This window comes from Hydractinia symbiolongicarpus, chromosome 8, assembly GCF_029227915.1.
Source record: "Hydractinia symbiolongicarpus strain clone_291-10 chromosome 8, HSymV2.1, whole genome shotgun sequence".
Taxonomy (NCBI): domain Eukaryota; kingdom Metazoa; phylum Cnidaria; class Hydrozoa; order Anthoathecata; family Hydractiniidae; genus Hydractinia; species Hydractinia symbiolongicarpus.
This window is the reverse complement of record NC_079882.1, coordinates 5,232,860-5,258,698: the sequence shown is the minus strand read 5'-3', so window position 1 is coordinate 5,258,698 and position 25,839 is coordinate 5,232,860. Positions and strand designations below refer to the sequence as shown.

At 38.5% G+C, this 25,839-nt stretch overlaps 3 protein-coding genes across 3 annotated transcripts; all 3 read right to left on the bottom strand.

The window, feature by feature from the left end:
• Positions 1-7,408: 7,408 nt before the first annotated feature.
• On the bottom strand, positions 7,409-8,167 carry LOC130653653 (uncharacterized). Its single transcript, XM_057456175.1, has one exon. It carries the CDS (start codon positions 8,165-8,167, stop codon positions 7,409-7,411), a length of 759 nt encoding a protein of 252 aa, XP_057312158.1.
• A 7,354-nt stretch (positions 8,168-15,521) lies between these two features.
• LOC130654667 (uncharacterized) lies at positions 15,522-18,564 on the bottom strand. Its single transcript, XM_057457279.1, has 4 exons — positions 18,463-18,564; positions 16,370-16,527; positions 15,992-16,072; positions 15,522-15,678 (listed from the first exon to the last, which is right to left on the bottom strand). The coding sequence occupies exons 1-4, from the start codon at positions 18,527-18,529 to the stop codon at positions 15,583-15,585; spliced, it is 402 nt and encodes a 133-aa protein (XP_057313262.1). The 5' UTR covers positions 18,530-18,564; the 3' UTR covers positions 15,522-15,582.
• Positions 18,565-19,294: 730 nt separating this feature from the next.
• LOC130654664 (septin-11-like) lies at positions 19,295-25,821 on the bottom strand. Its single transcript, XM_057457276.1, has 13 exons — positions 25,631-25,821; positions 22,724-22,838; positions 22,407-22,466; positions 22,281-22,334; positions 21,781-22,003; positions 21,636-21,681; positions 21,480-21,551; positions 21,198-21,287; positions 21,016-21,112; positions 20,769-20,922; positions 20,204-20,336; positions 19,995-20,072; positions 19,295-19,509 (listed from the first exon to the last, which is right to left on the bottom strand). The coding sequence occupies exons 1-13, from the start codon at positions 25,661-25,663 to the stop codon at positions 19,414-19,416; spliced, it is 1,251 nt and encodes a 416-aa protein (XP_057313259.1). The 5' UTR covers positions 25,664-25,821; the 3' UTR covers positions 19,295-19,413.
• Positions 25,822-25,839: the final 18 nt, after the last annotated feature.

Below are 25,839 nucleotides of genomic sequence, written 5' to 3'. Positions count from 1 at the left end.
GGACTTTGGCCATATTGGCGATAGAAGTAGGCGTCTGGTATAAATTTGGCAGGGGTGGGAATGAACCTAACAAGCCGGCGGCCCATCTAGAGCCACAGCAGGGGAAACAATGCAAAACTCAGCCTCAGATTCAAGATGCATTGAATTTTTTCAAAAATTTACACTTAATAAATGACCACAAGCAACGTAACCCCGAAAGAGAAAGATATTTTGGATATGCTCTATGAGACTGTCGTAGACCTTGGTTTCACCGTTGCCTATGCCAGAGCAGGTAAGAAATTTTTGGGCATAACAAGGCCCTCTACGAAAATGGACACTAACGACTCAAAATGGTTGCGTACTTCGCGGTAGGGAGAGCAAGTCGTGAAAAGGCCATCAAGAAGGGGTGGCTCCCGGCAAGTATCGTGCCAAAGCCTAAATAAGCGTCCGGTAAAACTCGTGGTTGTCCCCAAGGACAAAAATGAGTTATGGATGGAAGCAGGAGTTGTTCAAAATGCAAACGCTTTTTAACCCTAGACAATTTCAAGATCAAGGGCAATGGTGAAACCACGAGTACATGCATTCCATGCCTTGATAAAAAGAAACTGTCAAAGGAGCGCAAGCCTGGCACATCTACACAACCCCTACACGAGATTATAGCTATGTTGCAGGATCATATTAAGGCCCAGTTTAAGGAAGGTTATACTTGGGAGAACTTCGAATTGTACATACGTCACAAGACACCCTTCAGATACCAGGAGAATGGCGGGTCTCCAACGCTTGCCGAGGTTGCTAAGGCATTACATAGGACGTATACTGCAATACTAAATAGCGAGCAAACGTTGTAGAGGATGCAAAAAACTGCTTCCCCCAGACAAGTTTGAAATCAGGGGAAATAGTTGAACCAAGAGCTGTATAGATTGCCTGGATAAAGCGAAACAGCGGCGTGTCAAAAAAGACATCAAGGCCGTTGACTATAGAGTAGATCCTGGTAATATTAATAAGGAAATTTTAGGGCTACAGCTGGATGAAAACTACCTACGTCTCTATAACCTATTCACATACAACATTATACCTCGGTACGCCGAACTCATCGGAGAGAGCCGGGAGAAGGCACTGCTCGTCAAAAGGTACCGCAAGGTATTGCGATACCTGCAAGGAAAATTAACATATAGTCCGCCACCTATAAGACCTAGAATACCAAGCTCTGCCCTGCCTGCCGGGGGTCTTTGGTAAATAATTACGGTGGTGTCTTAATATGTTCTGCATGTGCCTCAATATACCCCAAAATTCACGATCGAACTATTGAATAAAATGTTAGATATTGTGAAGCCCCCCCCCCCCCCCCCCCACACACACACACACACAGCAATTTTCACAGTTCCGCAACGTGTTTTGTATTTGTTGGAAAATGAGTATAGGAAGCACTTCCACACCCAGCCGGCACAAGACGTTTTAAAGACGCCTTTTCTGGAGCTTTTTTGCGCATGAAATATGCGCGCACCCGAAATACGTCTTTTAAACGTCTTTAAAACGCATGTGTCAGACGCGCATTTTAAAGGCGTCTTTAATGCGTCTTTTTCAGGCACGGTCTTTTTCGTTTGTGATAAAAGACGTCTTTAAGACGTCTTTTTCGTGCATAATTAAGACGCGCATTTGAAAGACGCAAAAAAGATCGAAAAAAGACCGGTTTTTATTCGTGATATAATTGGTCTACTATTTCTCCGCGGGTAACATGTTTAATTACTTCTTTCATGTAAAAACGATAATGCTAATAAAAAAATATATCTCACAATAACTTGATTTTAAAAACTTGTATTGTATTAAAATAGCAGGGTATATCTGTATTTATCATTAGAAAGAGTAATTAAAGAGTAAAAAACTTAATTATTACCCCCGTCTGTACAATTTTAAATGTCTGAAGTGGCGGTAACTTTTAAAGAAAACCAAGTCGAGAAAGGAAACCGGTTGGTTGCAGAAAGTAAGTTAAAATTGTTTTTGTTTTTATTTTTATTACCCCACTGTTGAGTATTTTCGAATGTTTACGTTTATTCGAACGTTCTCGGAAAATTTAATTGGTTTTTTTTTCACGTGACCAGTCTATATGACGCCGTATTAACCGACATCAAAACAAAAACAAAACAAGAAAGTTAATTTAAAGTGGTAGAAAAATGTCAATTACTCCTTGTTTTCGTCTGGTAGACGATAGTTTATTTGACGATTTAAATGAAATAGACGAATTCATAGCAGGACAACAGTCAAAAGCTACAAAATATTGTAATACGTTTGCAGCAAACACCTTTTACGGATGCAAATGTCCCCGAAGTTTATGTAGCCCAACACAGTGGTCACAAAAATATTAATTCGTTAAGAAATTACAAATCAGCTAGTACCACTCACCGTTACAAAATGTCAAACATCTTGAGCTCAAATAATAACCAACTTGACGTACATAACCAATCGACAGCTCTTAATACTTCCAGTTCCACGCAGTCTTCAACCCTCTCTTCATTTTTTTCCGGAGGAAATTTTAACAATTGTACATTTAATTTTAATACGAACACTCCACCAGCGAAACGACAAAGAATTGAATTTTAAAACTGTTTTGAAAATATTCTATTTTTAAAAGTTTTGGATCGAATGTCTGTGGTACGTTCAAAATACAAAGAAAGTTACATGGTTTCCACCTAAGCCTTGTTTTTGTTAAAGACCCCTGGACTCTAAAACCTTTTTTTCATTAATGGTTATGAAATAATCAGTGGGGTAATAAATGACTTATTAACCTTATTAGCCTGTCCATACGGGAAAATTTAGACCTCTGTCACTCGCATGGACCTCACTGCGTTCGGTCCATGACGTCATGACCTCGGTCTATATTTTCCCGTATAGACCGGCTAAACGGTTAATAAGCCATTAGCATTATTCATCAAATGAGTTCCGGCAATATGGTAGCCCGATATAGAGCTGAGGCTTGTTTCTTCTTAAAATTGATCGTGTTTTTTCATGAGCACCAAAAGAGTTATCTTTTTATTTTGTGAAGCGAGTTTGGGGACTAAGAGCTATGGATCGTATGCAGTTAAGGTCATGTATATATATTTATTTTATTGTTTACTTTTTTTACTGTTAAAGCTAGTAGCTATGCTAGCTGCAACCCTGGAAAAATAGTGAAAAATATTTTTTTCCAGGGTTGTAGCTAGGTGTTTCTAGCCAGCTAGTGTAGCCATAAGTCTCATAGAGCTAAGTTTTACGTGCTGTCTAAAGAGAAAATAGCTAGTCACAAAAGTTTATAGTTATACCAGCTAGCTAGCAAACATTTATAAGCCTTTTACACCCAAAAGTCACCACAACACCCACACACAAACCCTGTTGATTCTGCGTGACTTGTACAATTGAATTTTTAAATTAAACAAAAGCATTTACATCACAAAAAGTACCTGTGTCTTAACAAAATTTCCAAATTAAGATTATTAGAAAGTCATACAAAATACAGAGAAATATTTGTGACATCTTGCAGCTATTTCTTAAGGCAAAATGACATATACTTTGCCGGTCACAAACACGTTTCTGTAACTTGACCTGAACTAAAAGCTGACGTTTATTTACCTGACGTTATTTAAGTAAATATTTTATTAAGAACATTGATGAATAAATCTTCACTTTCTTAAATAAGTTTTGTAACTATAACTTTAGAGTGGATCTGTCTGTACTTAATGGAAATTATCAAGCTAGTTTAAATTTTATCCACAGGCTAGCTATATTTTTAACATTACATCAATTTTAGCTAAGCATTAAATTTATTTCAGAAATGGATAATCAAAAATCTCACAATCGTCTTTTTTTTCATTTTTTTTTTCAGACACTATTGCACGAAAGTACCCTGCAGCCACCGAGAAGGATGTGCGCAATCAAATTGCAATAAAGCTAAAAAACGCCCCTGATCAAAAGGGCGGTGCCGGTCGCCAAAAAGCAAACCAGCCAGAATGAAATATTTAATATTTTTGTTATTATTTTTCTGTTTGTTTATTTCGCTCCACAGGATTTGGAACTGTTAGTCTTTATTTATTTATCACGAGCATTTATACAGGATAGTCATTCAAAAACTACCGTAGTTTGTCTAATGTAACACGCCCTCTTATTAACGCGCATAGGCCATTTTTAGCAAAATTGTAATTTATTACCAAGACAGACTTATTCTTTTTACATATCAGTACAGTACGCTCTGGGAAAGTGGAACCTACCTGTGGCGGAAAACATTGAAAGAGCCCGAAAAAAAATCTATCCGACTTAGTGGAAGTACCATGGTTCTTCTAACAAGATTTATAAAAAAAGTAAAAAAGCAAATTATGTTTGGTCACTGTATTTCTATAACATAAGGCAGATAATATAATTTGAAAAAAATTCTTATTTTCCGGGCTTATAAATTTTTTTCCTTTTATTAACGCGTGTTTAGTTTCATTCCAGTTTCTATTTTATTTGCCTTTAATTATTAACGCGTGAAAATAATTATTTTTATAATTAGAAAAACTACGGTACCTTAACTTGTAAGTAAGTATTCAAATATAATTAGCGATTCTAGACTCACATTATTTGGTCCTTAATCTATGGGGGAATTCAGACTGAGTACTAAGCCTCAACGTTCTTTTAAACTAGGTTCTCATAGAAAGAAAAACGTGTAGTAACTAACTAATTTTAGCAAATACTGATGTTTAACTGCTGTGAATAAAATTATTGTAAATTTGTTGATAATATAGAATTATTTATGATATTTATGATTTTAAAGAAAATATTACAAAAAGATAAAGTTATACAGTTTTACTGCATTTCTAACCCCTCTAAGGACAAAGGTTGTTTGAACAGCTTTCTAGAATGACTTTATTTACGAGTTTACGTCTTATTTGCCACTAAAAAAGACGCACAAAAAAGACGCAAACATTTAAGACCTAAAAAAGACGCACTTAAAACGCATTTAAAAAAACGTCTTTAAAAAGCATTACAAAGACGTCTTTAAGACTGCAAAAAGACGTCTTTAAGACGCACAAAAAGACGCCATAAAGACGCACAAAAAGACGTAGGAAAAGCGGACATTTAAGACCTAGAAAAGACGCATTTAAGACGCATTTGAAAGATGTCTTTAAAACGCATTTGGAAGACGTCTAAAAAACTTAAAAAAAGACGTCTTTACGACGCACGGAAAAGACGTCAGGAAAGCGGACATTAAAGACCAAAATAAGACGCCAAAAAGACGCACGGAAATGCGTCTTAAAGACGTTTTTTTGCCGGCTGGGCAATATCATCATTTTGTGCCCTACTATACGGTGGAATACCACCTATTTGGAGAGGGCATCACTCTGGAAAGACACTTACGTGTCCCTAATAGACCCTGTTAATAAGCTTTTTGAATGGATCCAAAAACTGTCCTCATTGTTGGCGGAGGAGGACACATTGTTTGTAATTGACGATATGATAGCCGATGAAAGCCTCAATAAGCATCGACCATCACTACTTGAATTGGGTATTTCGGGAAGGCATCGCAAACACAGCTTGTGGCTCTTAACGCAGTCATATTCTGCTCTCCCTAAAAATCTCAGGAGGCAAAAAAGGCCCTGTTTTTGTGGTACCCGCATGAAAAAAGGGACATGAGACAAGCTCATGAGGAGACGAATTTGATCTCCGACTGGGATGACATTAAAGCTGAGCTTAAAAAGCCAAAGCATGCATATGCCTGTATGTGAGGCTGGAACACCCTAAGACTTGGAAGATTCTCGAGTGAAATCCTCTGGCCTACGTTGATATATTAGAAAGATGTCGTCGCAAGTTATGTTCAACACAGGAGCCATTGAGACCCTATCCAACAATCAAAATCAACCTATGTTTAAACGTGCTGATATTGGTAGGTTTTTGGATATCGCAAAGATTGCAGAGTCTTATCGAGATATTCCCACCCTTGCACGCCATGAGATAAGATTGGTTACAAACCAACCACAAAAACAGGACCAAAATAGATATGACACTTTTGTGATACTAGATGACGCGTTGGAGATTGTGAGTAGGTCAAAAAAGCCTAAAGCGGTGATCCTAATCAAATGGCTTGCCCGGGCAGGCGTGTAAAAATTACAAGTCGAACTTGAGAAGCAGCACTAAGTCCTTGAGGACAGAGAGATTGCTCTGGTATTCCTCAATGATTAAATTGAGGATAGGGACAACCAGCTCATGCTATTGGGGGATGAAATTGAGGACAGTGATCGACAACTTGCAGCACAGACCCAGGAAAATGCAAGGCTTCGGGAAAGGCATATACCCAATGCCCAGGACCCCGGTAAAGGCAATGTTATCATAATCCATAAAAAACATCATAGTGCACAGGATGACGATGAATACCATCATCTTCCCTATTATTACACGCGTGTTCAGAGGCGTAATATTAGCAAGAAGAGATCGTGGTTCGGGGACAACTACCCAGGGGCGGAGGAGATTGTCGTCATCGACAACCCCAACGGCATACACGTTTTTAATCGTTTTGAGGAGGAGGGGCATGTAGAACGTTTTAGGAACTATTTCAGGCTTTTCGATCTTACTCGGGATGACCTGCATGATCTGGGTATTCCGACATTAGAGTATTAGGCAGACGCTAATTCTTACTACTCCTGTGCGTAGTAAGAATTACCCCCACTATTGACCCTTTCAGCTGTATTATGTTAAAAGGTACTGAAATATCAAAAAGATGGAAGCCTATTTACAAAGGAATCAATTTACAATCAACTACAATATCCAGGTACCCGTACTACATTGCTGTATCAAGGCAGGATCGGTGACTGAATATTGCCCAACCTGCCTATACAATTTTAAATATCAGGGCGGGGTATACTACGAATGATTTGAATGGATGAAGATCTTTTGAACAGATTAACGTCAGGCGAAAAAGCATGGGGTACATTTGCAAGAAGCGGGATCAATGATGATCTCGAGGATGATATTGAACGTCTAGGGCTCTATATCGTTGCGGCTAAGGAGAACAACTATGGGGCACTCTGCTACCAGGTCATCAAAGATAAGGATTTGAAGCTATCGGATTTGGTTGATATCGCAACAATAGGTGATATACTCCACTTTCCTATACCAGATAGACGTCTAGTCGACATTGATTTGGAGAATGAACCTAATGTCATCAAAGGTATCGTCTTAATGAAGATGATGACGAGGATGATGAAATAGATTTGGATGATCTAGAGGAACTCGTGAAAACATTTTACCTTCTTTGAAAACATCTGGAGGTACTTGAACATCCTCTGGTATCTGCATGAGTTCCTCCGACACGAAGCTTCTCTCAGGATCACCTTTCAAATAGTATAAAACACGGCTACCCGCTACTGTACGGTCCAACCTGTAAGTATGTTTGCTCCAAAAGGCGCCAGTGGCGCGTCTTTTCGAGTCACCGTGCTCCTCTCCCGTTGTAGCAGATAGAGATAGAGGCCATCTTTAGGTAGGGGTTTTCTTCGGGATATTGCTGATTTTTTGCAAGTGGTACCTCCTCGAGCTTGATGGCCTTGTTGGGCCTCATGTTTATCATTGCAGTCTTGGCATTGTTTAGACTTTTGACGATGGTATACAGGTGTTTGACCCAAATGGAGCTACACTCTTCGGAGACCAACTCTTGCAAATCCTGGGGCTTGAATAGCCTTTCGGCAATTACCTTATTGTAGGACTCTACAAAGGCTGTAAACGTATCATGATATTTTGTGATGGACCGTTTAATCTCCACACCTTTGCCTTCTAGCAACTTGGTTACATCCGATTTAAACTCAGAACCATTGTCACATTGAAAGGTTTCTGGGTAGTGTAAAGGTCCTGCTTTGTAGATATCTTGGATCATCCCCGCGACTTCGCTGGTTTTTTTAGTTCGCAGAGGCCTTGCTACTTTGTATCTCGAGGCAACGTCAATACCCGTCATGATATACTTGTAGGTATTGCCATACAGCTTATCGTGGGGCATGTAAAGTAGATCGAATTGATGCATTTCGTTTGGCCTCGTAACGGTGAAGTGTGGATAATCGATCTTTTTAGGACCCCGAATGTGTCTCAACCACAAGAGTTTCCTGGATAGCCAATGAGTTACTAGCTTTTTGGAGAGATCGCTCTCCTTTGCAAGTAATTTAATAGCCTTGCGCCCGGTCCACAGATGTTCCGGCATATAGTAGATATTGCTTAATTTTTCCGCCCCCTCATCTGTAACGATATGTGATGCTTTTGACATGTCTTTATTATACATTTATTATACTTGTAAACCACGAAGCCTAGCAGGGATAAGGAGCCAACAACAAAGGCCAATTCCCCATCCTGTTGTTGCTTCGAGGGTACGTAAAAATCTTTCAATTGCGGGGCCTTCTTTTCTGAAGTAATATAATACTGATACATATCGTCGTCCAATTCTTTAAGACTTTTGCCGGCTTTTAGCTGCATCTCCCTTTGCCTGGCGAACCAATCGAGCTTATCCTGCCTATCCCGTATCCACTGGGCCTGGGCTCCATTAAGCTTTTTCAACAGCTTGGTCGTGTCCTTTCCGTTTCGCTTCGCCGTGTCCCGAGAGCTTGCTAAATAGAAAATTTGTTCCGGAGAATGCAAGGGCGTTGATTAGCACGCTCCCCGCCATGATCATAAAGTAGCCATTTTATTCTGAGACGAAACGGTTGCCTTTTGATATGTTTTCACTCGCCCACAAAGGTTGGGTATTGGTGTAGTGCAGCCTTTTCGCCACCTCGGCAAGCGAAGGATCATCCCCATTTTCTCGATACCTGAGCGGTACCTTGTGATTATTGTGCCACTCTCCATGGTTTTCCCAGGTCACACCCTCAACAAAACGGGCCTCGAGATGAGCCTTCAGTGTAGCCATATCACACTTAAGATACTCCTCGGAACTGAGCTCCTTGTTTTCCTTCAGAGTGTAGCGGGTTTGACTTCTTACGGCACCAGCCAGATGCCCGGAAGGGTCGCAAATGGCACAATATTGCCCTCGTTTTTCATGCCTGCAGATGCTTCCACCCCACAGTCATTACAAGTGGATCTTATCCTTTGATAGTGGCAGACGCTTCCGCCACTACACTCTTTGCACCTTCTCCTCTCCCTTTGATGGCCACAGATGCTTCCACCGCCACACTCTTTGCGCCTTGTCCTCTCCCTTTGATGGCCACAGGTGCTTCAACCGCCACACTCTTTACACTTGGATCTTATCCTACCATGTTCGCTGCAGATATCACCACCCCCGCAGTCCTTACAGTTGGATCTCACCCTTTGATGGGGGCATATTTGACTTCCCTTGCAGTCCTTGCAGGGATACTTTAATTTATCAGGGGGGCAAATCTGACTTCCCCGCAGTCCCTGCATTGTTCCCTCTGTCTTTCATGACGGCAAATCCTACTCCCCTTACACTCTTTACAACATGCCCTCCGTCTTTGATGGGGGCATATTGCACGTTTCTGTGACGCCTTGGCTACGTTCAGGTACTTAATGCACATTTTTGTTGGTTGACCATTCCCATGGAGCCCTGCCTGGTGAAACGGTCGGTCCCTCGTCAACTCAAAGAGTTTGCCAAGGGCCACGCGAAAAGTGTTGCTATACGCCGCTACAATCGCTTTTTCCCCAACCGTCCCCAAGTGATCACTAGAAATGACCTGTAAGGCCCTGATGGTCCCGTCGTTAGGATTGATGCCTTCGAGGATGAGGTTGTTGTCACGATCGAACTTGGGTATCCACAAGTCCCTATAGACTGCCAGGGTATTGTAGTCGCTAATATTCTGAATTTCGTTACCATTCAAAGTGATGCTTAGGTTTCGTACCAGGCTTTGGCCTATGTTCGACACGATCGTACGCTTTGCATTGGTCTCCGTCAGCGTTAGGTCAAAGAGTAGTTTGAGACTGCCTGTAAAAATGACATCATTCTGGGGCATGTTTAAGATATCCACATAGAGATCTTCGTTCTGGTTGATGGTTGAGGGTATATGGCTTATCTGAACCCTCTGTTTCCTGCCCTTGGTACTGAAGAGCTGCTTCGTTTCTGCGTAGGGGTCTAGGGTCGTTCCGAATGTACTCATGTTTATTATATAAGGGAGATTTTAAATAAAGATGCTAACTAATCCAGTATTTGTACCTGACATTGATATTGATGATGAGGAGGATGAGGGCCATCCAGATAAACCCGATGATGCTACGTCAAAACTCCCTGGAACGCCAAAACTCCCTGGAACGCCGGGGCCTTCAACAGAACAACAGCAAGGGGGGAAACGCTTTCGGGGCAGAGGCAAATAATACTAAAATCAAGGTCGACGGCTTTTACGATCATCTTGGGGAGACTTTGGGCTATCCAATGCGAGATATTATGATTCCTTCAGGGTGGATAAAGGGAATCAACTTATTGTTAAAGAGATAGTGAAAGGGAAAAAAACCTTCAAGGAAATAGTGATTGCGAATCGGCCAGATACAAACGTTGCTAGGTAGTAAGCGTATGCAAGCCCTGGGTTTTGTCGACTATGTTGCAGCCAACAGAGGTGGTAAATTCAGAGCCTAGAACCTCTTGAAAAAGTATAGCAAAATAGAGAAGGAGGTTGACAACGCTGAAAATATTGAGATGGAATCGTTAGAGGAGATCGACAGTTTGTAGATGCCACGGAGAGCCTTATACAAGACACTTCATTTGCCGGGCCTGATGAAGGTGGCATCACCGAACGTGAAAGAAGTGGGCTTGACCTTGAACTTCAGACATTAAGGGGTAACTTGAAAAGCTTGAAAAACAAGAGGATTCTATACGACAGCAAGATTAACAAGGCAGAGGGCAAGGTGAAAGAACTTGAGAAGCAGAAGGCTGGGGCAGACGAAGGACAAATGGCTAATCTTGAAATGGAAATAGAAAAGGTGAAGAAAGAAATTAAAGATCTGAATGATCTTTAAGCACAAAACAATTTGATAAAGGCACATGGCATACTATCCACTGACATATACCCCCGGCTGAGACACATCAAAGACACGCTTTTAAAAATCGCTGAAGATAACACATCTCTGCTTGAGAAGCTTAAGATTTTGTTTAAGGAGCAGGGCATAGCTATAGCGAGTATTGTCTCTGCCATTGGTCTGCTAACAAGCACCATTGTACTATCTGTTACGAGAGGAAGTGCTGCGGTAGGTGCTGCAGGAGGAAGTGCAGCGGGATGTGATGGAAAAGGCTTTGTGGAGAAGCAGCTGGAAAAATTCGGGAAATTTTTAAAATACCTGGCAAGAAAGGCAGGTGCTGCATTACCAGAGGTCATCGGTACCGTAATCTTCTTCTTTCTGAGGGTAGCGGCAGCAGTCGTTGGATATGCTGCAAAACATCTGTACATGGCCATCGCGGCAGTAGCCGCCTTTGTCGTGCTGTACGTGAGGAAATAAGCCTATTTCAGCCATATGTACGCAATGATGATCCTTACCCCTGTTATGATCATAACAGACTTGGTATCCTCATGCTGGTTTTGTTGAGGTTGTCCAGGGGATGTAGTATGGCCAGGAGGCGTGGAAGGTATGGCATGCTTTGGGATGTATATGGTATAGCCTTTATGGTATGTTTTGTAGTATGCTTAGGTGGTACGGGAGGTGTGGTATGCTTAGTAGTATATATGGGTGGCGCGGTATGCTTAGGTGGTACGGGAGGTGTGGTATGCTTTGGAGGTGGTTTGATAGTCCTCTTCGTATGAATAGGCTTGTTGTTCACATTGACCTCCACCCTCACGTTAACATTGGCAGGTGCGATCAAAATATTGTAGTTATACCCTACAATTTTACCTATACGCAGGTTCATGTCTGAAGGCAGCATATACACGCTGGGCATGACAGTAAAGTTTACCGGAGTTTGGGCATATTGAAACACCTTTTGGAATTCCGTGATGTCATGGCCCACATTCTCTTGACGCGTACATGGCCTCAAATTTTTGCAGTAAAATTTGCCTTGCCGTATAATTGGCGGTGCCGGAGCCAGGAAGAGATGCCTTGGCCCCTGCCTGCGACCCCAGCAACAGGACAACGTAAATTCGGATGTTCTCGCTTAGCTTGGTCAGACCTTCCGATGTTAGGCCCTTGTGGGGGTGATAAATTTGGCCCAGTCGCCGTCAACTTGAGGCCACCATCTCCCATTTGTAAATGACGACATGATGGCCTTGAATTTGTACAAGGCATTGGCATCTGCACCGTATTCGCGGCATTATTGTGCATACCCGGAGGTTGAGTAGGGATTTTTTGTACTGAGAAAAACCGTCGTCATACAGCATGGGCACCTTCATTCATGCTAGGATGCGACACATATCGTAGTACACGCAAAATTTGAAGATCGAATTGACAAGGGGTACGGAACCCGTCATATGCTTGGCAGATATGCCCAAGGCAGTGCTTGCGCAATGAGTAGCGAAATTACCCTGGATATTACAGTAGTCCTGCGCCTGCCCTGTCCAGCCCACCCTAACAGGGTCATTTAGCAGATTTGTAGGGATTTTTATGGCATAATTGGTGAATTCGGGAATACCACCTCAATGTGCAAGTATGAAGACACGTACAAGCCCTGATGCTGCAGGTTGGTTACACTAAGTGCCCATTCCCCCTGTTACTTTTGTACTTTGCCTTGGGGTTGTATTAGTATATATTCATCCTTTCTTAAAAAAAAGGATAAAGCAACTCTATATTACTGATATCGAGAAGCCTACTATATTTGAGGATTACCTGGGACAGGATAGTAGGATAGCCCTGAAATCCATCGGTATCGATCTGTATGGCTGAACCTGTACCGCAACAATGAGTTTACTATACGTAAGGTAGGACCCGATCAGAGAGTTACTCGGATCGAGATCCTGAATGGTTTGTACAGAATAGAGGATTTGGCGTTCATTGTAAATAGCCAAGCAGAGGACAAGATTAAGCTCTGCAGACTCCGTGTCAGTGGCGGGTACTCGGTGGTGATGAATCGACAATTACAAGAGCTCTTGGGCCTAGCCTAGGATCCTGCAAAAAAGTACTATATGAAAGGTGACTACGATGCGTACTATAGGACCGATTTTTACCATAGATTAAGACTCGTTTGTCCGCAGTTGGACGAAGACGGATGCCTGCTTGATGGCAAAAAGTCTAAAATTCTGGCCTTGCTTCCCACCAAAAAATTGAACGCCTGGGGGATATGCTAATCTGGAGTTTTGACACTACTGTCTACTTTCCACTAAAAGGTTCGACGGACCGCTTTGAGCTTATGCTTACAGACGAATGAGAAGAACGTCTCGTTCACAGGCCTGACTATGTGAATTCTTATAGAATAAAGATGGGGAGAATATGCAGGATGAGATTTTTAAAAAAGTTTGACCTGCGCAGTATGTAAGCGGTACCTAGAATCTCCACCTGAGTATAGACCCTAATTTGGTATATTTCATAGGCCATACAGGACCTATAAAATATATGGTTTTTAATCCTCACTCGGCAACCACCCTTGTTTAAAGTTGCTATACCGGCATTCCGTGATATGTACCTGAGGGTAGTAGTTTTTGCCTTGCACATAGACCGATGAAATAGCCAGGATGGCACCGGCTTGGCAGGGTTCATCGTAGGTTACTGGCATACCATAGAATTTTGTTGTGATTGCGTCCTTGTAGTATTTGAGTTTAGCGTTCACATAGCGGTCCTTTTTCACGGGCTCTGTCGTCAATTGCTGGGATATCAACTTTTTACGATATTTCGCAACCCAATCCGGGTACTCTTCAAAATCAAGACTCATTGCCGGCACTGCATTAGCGTTGTACCGGATCACTCCATGTGCGGACCAGGTTTTAGGTGTTTTTACCCTGAGGGCTACCACAAGATTTCGTGTATGGTACCCTACGATTTACCTTTGATTCTTACCTTCAATGGCAGAAATGAGATCCGACACTGTTAGGTAGTCCACATTGTTATCGTTGACGTCCGTGAAAGTAGCAGCAAATAAATAGAATAATTTAGGGTTGACAAACTCGTTCTCAAATCGTAGCATCTTGTTTTATGGTATTTCGAACAACTTCAGAGATTTGCATGTCATTGTGCATGCGCAGCCACCGATATATACATGGTAGCAGTACCAACACAACATTTTACCCTTTACCACGAACCTGCGCTCGCAGGTACATCTATCATACGCATCGAGTAGCCCTTCACAGTCCTTACATTGTTCCATTTATTCTATCAATAAGGTCCTCTAAGTCTTTAATCCTCTGTTCATTAGCCTTTTCCTTCTCTGATTCTTGTACTAATACCAGGGCCATGAGGGGTAGGGAGATACCAATGCCGGCCATAAAGGTTATGAATGCTGCAGTTCCAAAGATTGACGCACATTTATTATGGTAGTATTATCTTACAAGCATGTTGTAAGATAACCTTGGTATCAAACCAACCCCAAAAATATCTTCTGCGTCAAGTCACCCCCAAATCTTTTGAGGCGTCTCAAGTCTGGTGCGGGTAAGCCTTTATAGCGCCTTTTCAACAACCACACCGACATTTCGTACGCGCCGTCATACAACTTTCGTTCCTCAACGTAAGCCAGGCAGCACGCATTACTACAAAAGTAGCCCTCGTACACATACCCGTCGTCGTCATGTTCGCCCATATGAGCAGCCATGTTTTCCATCACATGAAAAAACCAGATTCCGTATGTTTTGTACTCACCTGTGGAGGGTTGTATCTCATGGGGCACCTGACGCCTATGTTATCATCGCACAGTTCTCCAGAGCACCAGTAACAGATTACCATTTTATATACGACTCCAACAAGGTCCGAAGATTTCACCTACATATTGGACACATGTTGATGTGCATATCCTGTGTTTTGAACCTGTCCGTAATAAACTAAAATATATCATGGTCCTTCGGGAAAGCCTAGTTACACATATTTGAGCACCGGGGGATCCTTTTCAACAACTTTATTGCACATGTCCTACGTCTTAATCCGGTATATATTCAAGCATGCGGGGATCCTTTTCAACAGCCTTGCGGCACATGTCTTGCGTCTTGAAACAACTCATTTATATATACAGATTTCAGCAAAGTCCGAAGATTGCCGAGCAAGTTGGGAATTCACGTCTTTACTGCCCATGCTTTGACTATTAGGGAATTCCCTTTTTGCTGTATGATATGCGCGTAGAATATTAGGGAATTGCGCCAGAAATTTTTTGACTCCTATTCTGCATACTTTGATGACGTCAGTGCACTGCATTGAATATTAGGGAATAACCATGGCTATGCACTGAATATTAGGAAATAACCCTTGATAGGCACTGCATGGTACTGGATTTATTGTGTTTAACTGTGGCGTGCGCGTGCGCAAGATTTGCATTGCACCAGAAGGAACATTTCCCTATCTCTCCCTGGTTGTGCTTGAGAATAATAAAACTTCCAATAATTAATTCCTGCTATGAAAACGTGAGACGTGCTTACCGATTGTTAGCACTAATTTAGAACCCATTACCATTTTTTCATTCCAAAAATTCTAAAATTTTAACAAAAATAAATACAATTAAGTTATATTGGTGGATACTGATATATGTTGTCACACACGCTGATGATAAAAAAACCATTCAGGCTAGTGGTTTTTACATTTTAACATTTTTTTGTTGCAATTTGTGAAAGCAAGTAGCGACGTTGACTTTGTGCGACACTCGTGAAATTCTTTCATACACTAAAAGAAAAATACATTAGTGACACAGCATCGTATGTCCCCTCTCATACACCAGCCCTTTCTATTTTTCACTGCTTTAACTCCATTTACACTGGGCTCTTAGTATCAAATACCTTAATCGGTTGAATTGATTTGCACGTGAATTTTGTTTGTTGCATGATTTCTATGATTATTACCCCTTACCAGTTCTCTTTGTGTGGGACACAAACTGTCTGCTTATAATATTTATAAAATGGAAAATAAAAAGTTCCAAGAGATACAGTGCAAAATGTGAATGTTCGGACATAGTGAAAGAGACATAAACAAAACTTACGCAGGTTTTTAATTGTCTTTTACAAATACCAAAAAACTTTTTAAACCAATCCCGTTTGCATTTGTGGTACTTCTCTTTGCACTAGAAAAAATGAAATCCAATTGAAATATATTTTTAATAAAAGGCTAAATGCGTTTTTTTTTACACTTCTCAAACTCGAATGTTCTTGGTTGCTTTCTTCCGAAAATGTTGCAAAATAAGATATTCCAGGAAGAAAATTTGGAACACGTGGTGAGATTTTAAGTACGGGCAAGGTTCCATCATGTATTGCAAGCGTCTAAAAGTGCTGTCAACCATTGACTCACTTTACTTAGTTAAAAAAAACACCACCAGAAAAACAGACAAAATAATTTATTTGGCAGTAGCCAACCATCGTACTATATTGTTTTCTGGTTTTCCGCTTCCTTCATTATCATCCTCCTCCTCTTCCTCGTCATCATTCTCGTCATTGTCGTCAATAAGGTCCATTTCTTCGATGTCATCAAGAGGGACTCCATCAGGATCTAATCCCAACATTAAATTTTCTTCCTCCATGACTACACGAGAGAATAGATTTACTACTTTTAAGCACACTTAATTGTGTGGAAGAAATTTGCAATCAAAACAGTTTTGCATAAGAAAAAAATGGTCGCTATGAAAACTTAGTCGTAAAATGCATTAAACTGTCTGCATAGAATTCCGACTTTCTGAATCTAGGATGAAGGAGAGATTCTACTAGGTTCAATTTATTTCTCTATTAAGCTTAGCTTGAAGAGTTTAAGTACGTCGTTTATATCTTTAGTTAAGGTGGTTTACCAAGAAAAAATGTCTAAATTTTAAGAATTGTGTTTTACCTCTTTTCTGACACCAAATTCATGTTAAAACACCGTGGCAAGTAGTGCTTATGACAAATTTAGGTTTTTATTGCGCAATCTGGCACTTTTTGCAACCAACCGCAAATATAACTGCAAAGCAACTCCTATAGCAACCATTTTCGCATTTTTAGACAACTTTCTTGCCCCTCCGTCGATGTTTAATGCTTTGTAATTGCTAGATGATACTTTAGGGCCTCCTGAGACAATATATGACAGTTCTGAATATTAAATGTGGTGTTCCACACGCAGTCAGAAAACTGTCTTAACGATGCACCCTCCGAGGTGAACTCGTCATCATGGTCTTAGGTATTTTGTGCATTGCAGGTCAAAATATTGCTTCCGTAGTCCTTTTGTCGATCCGCAAGTAAACATTTTCAAGATCGAAGCACACACACTTTACACTTTCTTCTGTCGATGCAGGCATTAGTATTACCTAGTGCTTAAGTAAAACCGAATTTCAAATCGAAGTTTTGTCAGTTATTTTGTCCAGTTTCGCCGTGTTTTAGCCTTTCCGTCGTCCAAGAAATACCGCACCAGTTGTTCGGAAGACGAATTAGCCTTACGAAAATGTGTTCCACTCAGTCACTACACGTGACACTTTAGAAACATACGCGGCCAAAAAGGCGGTTGAAATAGCGCATGTTATTCAGTTATTTGGTTTAGCATCGAGGAGCAAAATGTCATATTTTGCCTATATTTTGTCTAACAACGGGTAACCATGGCAAACCAATCAATTAAATTTTGGGCTTAATTTTGCCGTACTGTCGCGTACTATGATATCCTCATCAAGTAACTTTACAAAAAATAATCCTCTGCGATATAGATTTTTTGTTGCAAAGCCACCTTAAGATTAAAAATTAGTTAGCGTATAACTTTGCGTAATTTCAAGAACGTCAAACTTTCTTAATTTTTTTGTGTTGTTGATTGTCATGTGGTCATAAACCAACCTCGTCCCCAGGGTCTTGTGACCCCTGAGTTGTTATTACGAAGTTCTTCGCCGCTATCAACTTCGTCAACAAGGCAAAATGCCCTGGGAAGGAGGTTGGTCATAAACATATACGGGCTGAAGGTAGTGAGGTCTTCTTCTTGTTCTCCTGCAGGACTATTTGCTTCTCAACAGCAAAGCGATTTTATAAGTTTGCATCCTTAGTTTTCTCAGACGTAACTTCGTTTGAAATACGCTACCATATGTTTCTGTGTATCTCCTTAAACAGTTTACCTGTGCAAATCCAGGACCGCAGTAGCAGTTCAAAGTAAATAACCCACCAGGGGTTACTTACTTAGAACTGCAACAAATACTTTCGAACTGTTTGAAGTTTTTGAATTGTCCCTTCAAGTCACAGTATTTATAGAATGGTCCAACATATAGTTTTTTGGGGATAATTTTGCAGCACCTTCCCTAACGTTTTCAGGTTTCACTGAATTTGGTCAAATATCATATCCGTATTCCCAATAAAAACTGATAGAAAGCATGCAGGTCCTGGACACGTTACAGGTTGTCAGTTCCCAAGATTTCTATACTCCACAAGAGTCGTGTATAAATTAATTCATAGATGTCACCCAGGACACCTAAAAAATATTTTAAATCATCCTTTGTTCATAAAAATAGCCACTTACGATGGTCATCGAAATCCGCCGCCACTATCGCCACAATCCCTGCTAAAATTACTAAAAACGTCTTCATTATGTTACGAAAAAAGCAAAAAGATACTCCCCCAAGCTGTGAAAAGGTTTTTAATTTAGTTTTTAAATTTTTTGTTTGTTTACTCATCTGGAAAAGCTGAGTTGATAACTTACAAAAAAACTGGCGGAATCGCGCTTCTTTTGAAGTTCTAATGTTTTTGATAAATTTGAACATTATAAAAACTCTATTTGTTTGAAAAACGTGTTTTGCCTAAGCTGACGTACTAACAACGAAAAAGGAGGGAGTTTCTAATAAGAAAGTACGAAAATAAATTTGATTCTTTTTACCATAAAGATTCAAAAATATAAGTTAAATAGCTATATAAGTCAAAAAAACAAAATAATAAAAAAATTTTTGAAAATATGTTATAGAAGGCTGGTTCTAATTTGTACTCAAAATTCTTAAAATATCAAGAACGAGAAAGACTGGACCTTAAAATAGCGAAACTGTTTATTAGAAAAAACACGACGTTGTCGATGTCGAATTTTAAAAAATCGGAAAGAGTAAATGGACAACAAAAGAAGCAGCAGAACACGTTCGGTCTATTTTAAACCAAATCAATTCAAATATTATATTTTTAGAAAACCGTTAGAATTCCTAAAAAATTGATGTTGCTAAAATTTCCTGTATTTTGTTGCATAAGTTAACCATTTTCACAAGATGATGGATGTTTGAGGTTTTCAAGTGGAAAGATATTGAAATTAGTTTGAAAAAATATTCGCATATAGAGTACAATTACAACTTTAAGATGGCAAAAGAAACCACTGAAGCTCATAAACCTTGTCTTTATACATAATATACACAAATGTCGATACTATAGAAAAAATTTTCACTGGCCACATTTCAAGATATATAAATATATGTATATTTATGAATTGTTAGTTTTATTTTTTCGCGTGTTTCTTTCCCTTACTAGCCATTTCTGCTTGGTGAAGAGCGTATTCTTGCTTCGATTTGTTAAAACTTGCTTGATCTTCGTCCTAAAAAAAACACGAAAGTATAGTTTTTCCGCTTTTAGAAGATCTCACTGAATTCGCAGAAAGTTTTGTTAAGCCTGCACAGGCTCCTTCAGATGGCTTGTAAGCGAGCTCTATATTGTACATTTTATCAAATTATAAGTGGTGTAGGCATTAGCAAATTTTTAACACGTGCCTTTTTCTCTATGAACAACTGAACCGTTGGAAACGCCTACCATCCACTCAAAGTTAATTATTCCCCAAGGAATTTTAAGAACTTTTTTTTTTTTGAGGCAAATTATGAAAGAAAGATTGGACACATCTAGAATAATAAAGTTCATGTATTTATAACATAAGTAGTAAAGATCGATGTGAGATGTTTCTTAAATTCTTAAATTTTTTAATTATGCAATGGTCATGTACAAACGCAGTAGCTATGCGGTTTGTAACTTCCAAAAAAAAACGTATCTATTCTTTAGTATCCATAATTAATAAAATATAATTCGTACCAAGGCCTTTTTCATTGCTTCCACAGCGCGTTTTTCTTCAGATTGACGCTTCTTCATATCTTCAAACATGGTTTGTAACTAAAACAGAAAATAAACTTAATGTCAGTTGTTGGAAACAACTCTTCTTTTATAAAGAGGACATAGCTAAACTTCAACGAAATAAGAAAAACAAGGGTAACAAAACAAAATCTCGTCAATTAATACTTAACCTCTTGTTCAGCTTTCTTTAATTCATTTTCTTTATCTTTGACTTTTTGAACAAAAGTTTGTCGAATGGTTTCCTCTTTCTTCTGCAAACTTAACATGTATTGCTCGCGCTTGTTTTGATAAGCTTCTTGAATGCTGAAATAATAGAGGTATTTAGCTAACAAACTGCTACGATCACAAAAAATCTTTTGTGAGGTCCAATCTGAACTCTCTGTGCAGTATGCACTACTTTTCTTAAAAAAAGAATGTAGAAACTCGCAACTAGAATAAAACACCAATAACATAAAAAAAACACATACATCAGAAGTATCTACTAGGGTTGAACATTATGCTTAGTATATGCTTACATATTCCCGAGTTTAAATATATGCTAATAAAAACGTTATTCTTATTAAGAAAACCTCAGATATATCCCTTGCCCTACTATTAGAACATGCTTGAAAAATGCTTGATCAACACATGTGGGTAAGAGTATAATAAAAAAATTAACAGTTAAAAGATGACTATGAATGCCTATGTATTTTCCGAACTCGGGACGACTTTTTATAAACACGGAACGACACATACCTGTCCTCGCCATCTTTAAAACCTTTTTGCTCCATTTTTTCTTTTCTATACAACTCATAGTGTTTTTGATGAGTCTTCTCGATGAGGTCCTGCATGTTTGTGCGAAGCAACATCTCGCGAAGTTTCACAAAATCACAATGGTTTTCATTTTCAACTAAAAAAATACTCGTAAATGCAATGACAAGTAAAAAGAAGAGTAGAACAGAAAAGCAGTAAACATAGCAATTTATAAGAAACAACGCCTTACCCAAAACTGTACCCCAAGGGTACTGACGTGCACGAAACTTTTCACCGCCCATGACCACTTCGTCTCTACTTCCCACAACAGCAAATGGTAGATGACTCTGAAGAAACAAAATGATTGTCTTATCAATGAGAAAGTTTAAATTTACGCAGGCTTGATAATATTTCTTTAAAATTACCACTTACGTTCATCTGACCGTTAATTTCAGCCACGGTTTCATCGTCGGTTGGGAACTTATAAATTTCAACCCCGTTGTTCTCCAGTTCACTCATTATCTGCAAGAAAGGAACAGACACTAGATAAGGGCATTATGTGGAGGGATTGTAGCGAGTTTCTATACAGGGAACGCTAAGGTAATATTTGTTGGATTAAACTGTACGCTTACGTCTATAAAGCCTTTTCTTATTAGATTGATGGCGAAATTATTGTCTAGAGTGCCACAAAGAAGCAAACGTGTAAAAACGTACCTGCTCTTTAAAAGATTGCAATTCACTTTTCGAAATTGTGTCAGCTTTTGCAATGATTGGAATAATATTAACCTGGTAACAAAAAACAGTAATAAGTAAAATACCAAAGAAAAAACGGAAATAAAACACATTCTTGAAACAACTGAAAGTATTAACCTTTTTATCTAACTTCTTCATGCAAACTAAATCAAGTGATTTCAGCCTAAAGAAAAAAGTAAGAAAAATTAAATCTACAAACGTCTCCTTTCCAAATACACAAAGATGCGTAAAATGCAGAAATTTTTAACAACATAACACTTACGAATGACCAGTGGGGGCGATGAAATACAAACAAGCATGTACTCGAGTATCATGATACGTATTCAAAGAACGTTTGATTTTCATTTCTTCTTGCAAGTAAGCCTCATAGTTTGCATCAATGTACTGCAGAATGGCGTTCGTGCTCTCCTCCTTGTTGATCTGGTCTCCAAAACCAACTGTCTCGACGTTTGTTAATTTTAGTGATACATTGCTTTCTTTTAAATCTAAAAGGTATGTATAAGTTGAATATCATTGAATAGATATAATCTTATATAGAAGCATGTACAGCCATCTGATAAGGTGTTGTAACAATGTTTTTAACTCCATTACAGGTTTGGTGAGAACTGAAACCTGCGCTAAATGTGTCAACCTTTCTAATTCTATTCACTAATACGCTGGCATTCAGGTTGACAATTGCTCTGTGTTGACATAAATTAAAAAGGGTTATATACTACGACATATTTTGAAATATGTTTTTTGGTAAATCTGCAATATACGTACCATAGGTAACATGCTGTATTTCAACGGCTGGTGAGTTGTGTTCATGAGGGTTGCCTACAACAAACAAGCAAATTTAAAACTCATGATTTATTAAGGTTTGCACATAACTTCAGGAATGTAACATACCTTCAAGCGTTCTTTTAAATAAAGAATCCATCAATGTTGACTTTCCAATGCCAGTTTCACCTATAAAAAATAAACATGGTTTAAAATTTTATTGTTTACCCACCACTGTGTTTTTTATAAATTATCACAATTTGTGTGATAAATAGGTCAAAAATATTCTGAAATAAATTTTTAATTGAGTCCAAAATTATACGCACAAAAACGTCTAAAATGGGGCAACGATTTTTTTAAATTCTTTTGTAATATTAAAATCAGGTTAATATGAAGTCACATGAAATTTCCAGAAAAAATGAGATACTTTAACATTGATACCGTACCTATGCATAATATATTAAAAGCAAATCCTGCATTCACTGATTTGTTCACTAATTGATCGGGTAAACTATCAAATCCAACATGTCCTGTTAAACGCAAGCTTCTTCCATTAGGACCCTAAAATTAAAATTAACTTTATAACACATGTTAAAATTACATAGACTTGTTTAGCAACACAACCGAACTTACGTTCCAAGAAAGCAATGAAAAAAAATTGTCAAGGCTTAAAAATCGGTATCTTTTCTTGTATTTTGTAAAATGTCTAATTTATTCATAAATAAAACTTAGTGATGGAAACGTTAAATATGTAACAAATATTGAGAAAAATAACAACAATATTTTCTTCACATATTTCATTGAACGTTTAACTGCATTTAGAGACTGTTAAAAGGCTCTACACAAGTCAAAGAACACTGTCTGCCTCAGCTCTGATACAACCACCAATGTTGGCCTACTAAATAGCATACAGGATCTAGATCCTGTATGCTCTTTAGTAGGCCAAGTTCTCTGGTAAGTTAAATGGTCTGATTTATTGTGACAGTAGTAACTTACACAAAAAACACAAGATTTTTTCTGAAGCATAACAAAATGCACTTTAAACACTTTCATCCAGTGAGTCCAAGCAAAAAGGGAAGATTGCTAAGCTCTACAACTTGCCTAATTTTTTCAACCCAGTTTTAAAAACAGGATTGCTTATTAATGTAGAATGGTCTGTTACATTTTGACAACTTTTTAATAGTATATTAAAAAGTTGACAAAATGAGAACAAAAGAGGAAAAAAGAGGAGCATCTAGAACTAAAGGTTTGCCTAAAAAAATTCACAATGGCACACAAAAGCTTTCTTTGGATTCATACCTATTATTGAAATACATAAATCATATACATGACATCTTCTTTAAAAAATTCTGGTCTAAATTCTACCCTCCTCTAACCCATTCAAAAAAATATAAAACAATTAAAAAATAAAAATTTGATTTACTGTTTCCACTGATAGCTAATTTAAATTGGAACTTTATATGTTTACACTGGGTAGTTTTGTATTTTTTAAAAAAAATTCTACACAGAAGGGTTGTGATAAAAGGACAGATTGGCAATATATTAAAGAAATCAGGAAACATATGACATGACCCCATAAAGTATGTGTAGTAAATAATTCCGATTGTTGATGTGTTTAGGTTTATTATGTTACAACTTTCTTAGATGCAGAAAAATAGATGGATTATAGATGGATTCCAGTGTGACGTTATTTGTTTACTTCTGACATGGCTCTGGCATTTGCATGGCAGGAAAAAAGATGCTAGGAGAAATTTATTTTCCTTTGGATTTTTTCTCACTGAAACATTGTTGAGTTAATAACTATTATTGAGTGTAGATTGATTCCTTCTGATATGATTTATTTAAATTCCTAAAAATGCCTTTGCATGACAAAATGAACTGATAATAACTGCTTCATCTAGCGCCCCTTCTTTTTCCTCCCATGCAAATGCCAAAGACTAAAGAGCTTACCAATAAAAATGTAAACAACGGAATTCAGCTATAAATCAAGTGTTGCCACTATGCTATGGGCACTATTTGAAAAACTTATATATAAAGGGGTGTATGGGTTTCTTGAAGCTAACAATGTCCTGTATAAGCAACAATTTGGTTTCATAAAAAATTACTCAACCTCTCAAACACTAATGATCATTTCTCAATAAATTATGGATGCTCTTGATAAAGGAAATTATGCATGTGGAGTGTTTATCGATCTCCAAGGCTTTTGATACTGTTGATCATGAAATTCTGCTTACAAACCTCCTGCATTTCAGTGACTCTTTGAAACAACTGGCCAAACAAATGAATTTAGACCTCAAGCTTCTCTGCCATTGGCTGAACGCTAATAAGACTTCTCTTAATGCTAGCAAGACAGAGTACATTATATTTAAACATGCACATAAACCTCCTAATTATGATTTTAGGCTTCTCATCAATGGTAAAAGGCTTATGCCTAGTGATTCTATTAAATATCTTGGTGTTCTATTATAGATTCTGATTTAAGCTGGAAGACTCAGATCAATAATACTGTTGCCAAGCTTAAGAGGGCTAATGGAGCTTCATCATTTTGTGCCTCAAAATGTCCTTATCCTAGTCTACTATGCCATTTTTCATTCCCACCTGCAATATTGTAATCAAATTTGGGGTCAACCAAACAGTCTTGATGTTAATCGTATTGCTGTTTTACAACATTTTGCTACCAGACCATTAGTCTGATAGCAAAATTTGTGAATCTCGAAGAGCATCATCTAGTATCATCTATGGCAATCTGGACATCCTCAAAGTCAATGATATTGTTCAGTGTCAGAACATTCTGTATTTGCATAAATGCCTGCTACTATCCAGAATACTTTTGCGGTTGACTTCAACCATTCCAAGAGCACTCGTGCAGAAAAGGCTGGATTAATCAATCTTCCCACTGTCAATACTGTTTGTTTTGGTAAAAATTCTATTAGATTTAACACCATTAAATCCTGGAATAAGATACAGACATCAATGACTAAAAACTTGTTTCCATAGATTACTTTGGTCTTAAAAGTGATCTCAAGAAGTATTTTATTACCTCTTATTAATTTGTAACAAATTTTCCCTTTGTTCTCACATGGTTCATTTATCTCGTGATTTATATGTTTGTGCCGTCTTGTGTGTCCTGTGCGGTCTATTCGTCCAAGGGTGGCCTTATCCTCGTCTTAGCTTCTGCTATTAGGTAAGGTCTCCCTTCAAAAATAGTTTTTTGTTGTTCTCTCTTCATATTACCAATTTATTTAATTTTTTGAACATGATATACATACAATATACCATAGCTAGCTAGCTTAAAAAGAGCAGGTCGTTGCGATTCTAGACTATTTATAAAAGATTTGGTACACACTACTCACCAAAATTCGATGCGAATCTACTTCTCCTGTCATTTTTATAGTATACGGGTTAAATAATTTTCTGTGTACAATTTAATTAGCTAAAGTATAAACAACATATATTAAAACTTTTACAAACAGAAAATAAATATACGTCAAAGTTTGTGTCTCCCCTTTACTCGGCCGCCCTGTTGTTGTGGTAAATTTTGAGCATGCGCTGAAACAATGTT

Coding starts and splice junctions, on each gene's coding strand:
- LOC130654667 (XM_057457279.1), bottom strand. CDS start 18,529: ATGAAGACGTTTTTAGTAATTTTAGCAGGGATTGTGGCGATAGTGGCG. Junction 16,528..18,462: donor GGCGGATTTCGATGACCATC/GTAAGTGGCTAT, acceptor TCTCTCGTGTAG/TCATGGAGGAAGAAAATTTA. Junction 16,073..16,369: donor GAAAACCAGAAAACAATATA/GTACGATGGTTG, acceptor CATTTTTTCTAG/TGCAAAGAGAAGTACCACAA.
- LOC130654664 (XM_057457276.1), bottom strand. CDS start 25,663: ATGACAGGAGAAGTAGATTCGCATCGAATTTTG. Junction 22,335..22,406: donor ATTTAAAAGAACGCTTGAAG/GTATGTTACATT, acceptor TGTTTGTTGTAG/GCAACCCTCATGAACACAAC. Junction 22,004..22,280: donor AATACAGCATGTTACCTATG/GTACGTATATTG, acceptor CATACCTTTTAG/ATTTAAAAGAAAGCAATGTA.
- LOC130653653 (XM_057456175.1), bottom strand. CDS start 8,167: ATGCCGGAACATCTGTGGACCGGGCGCAAGGCTATTAAATTACTTGCA.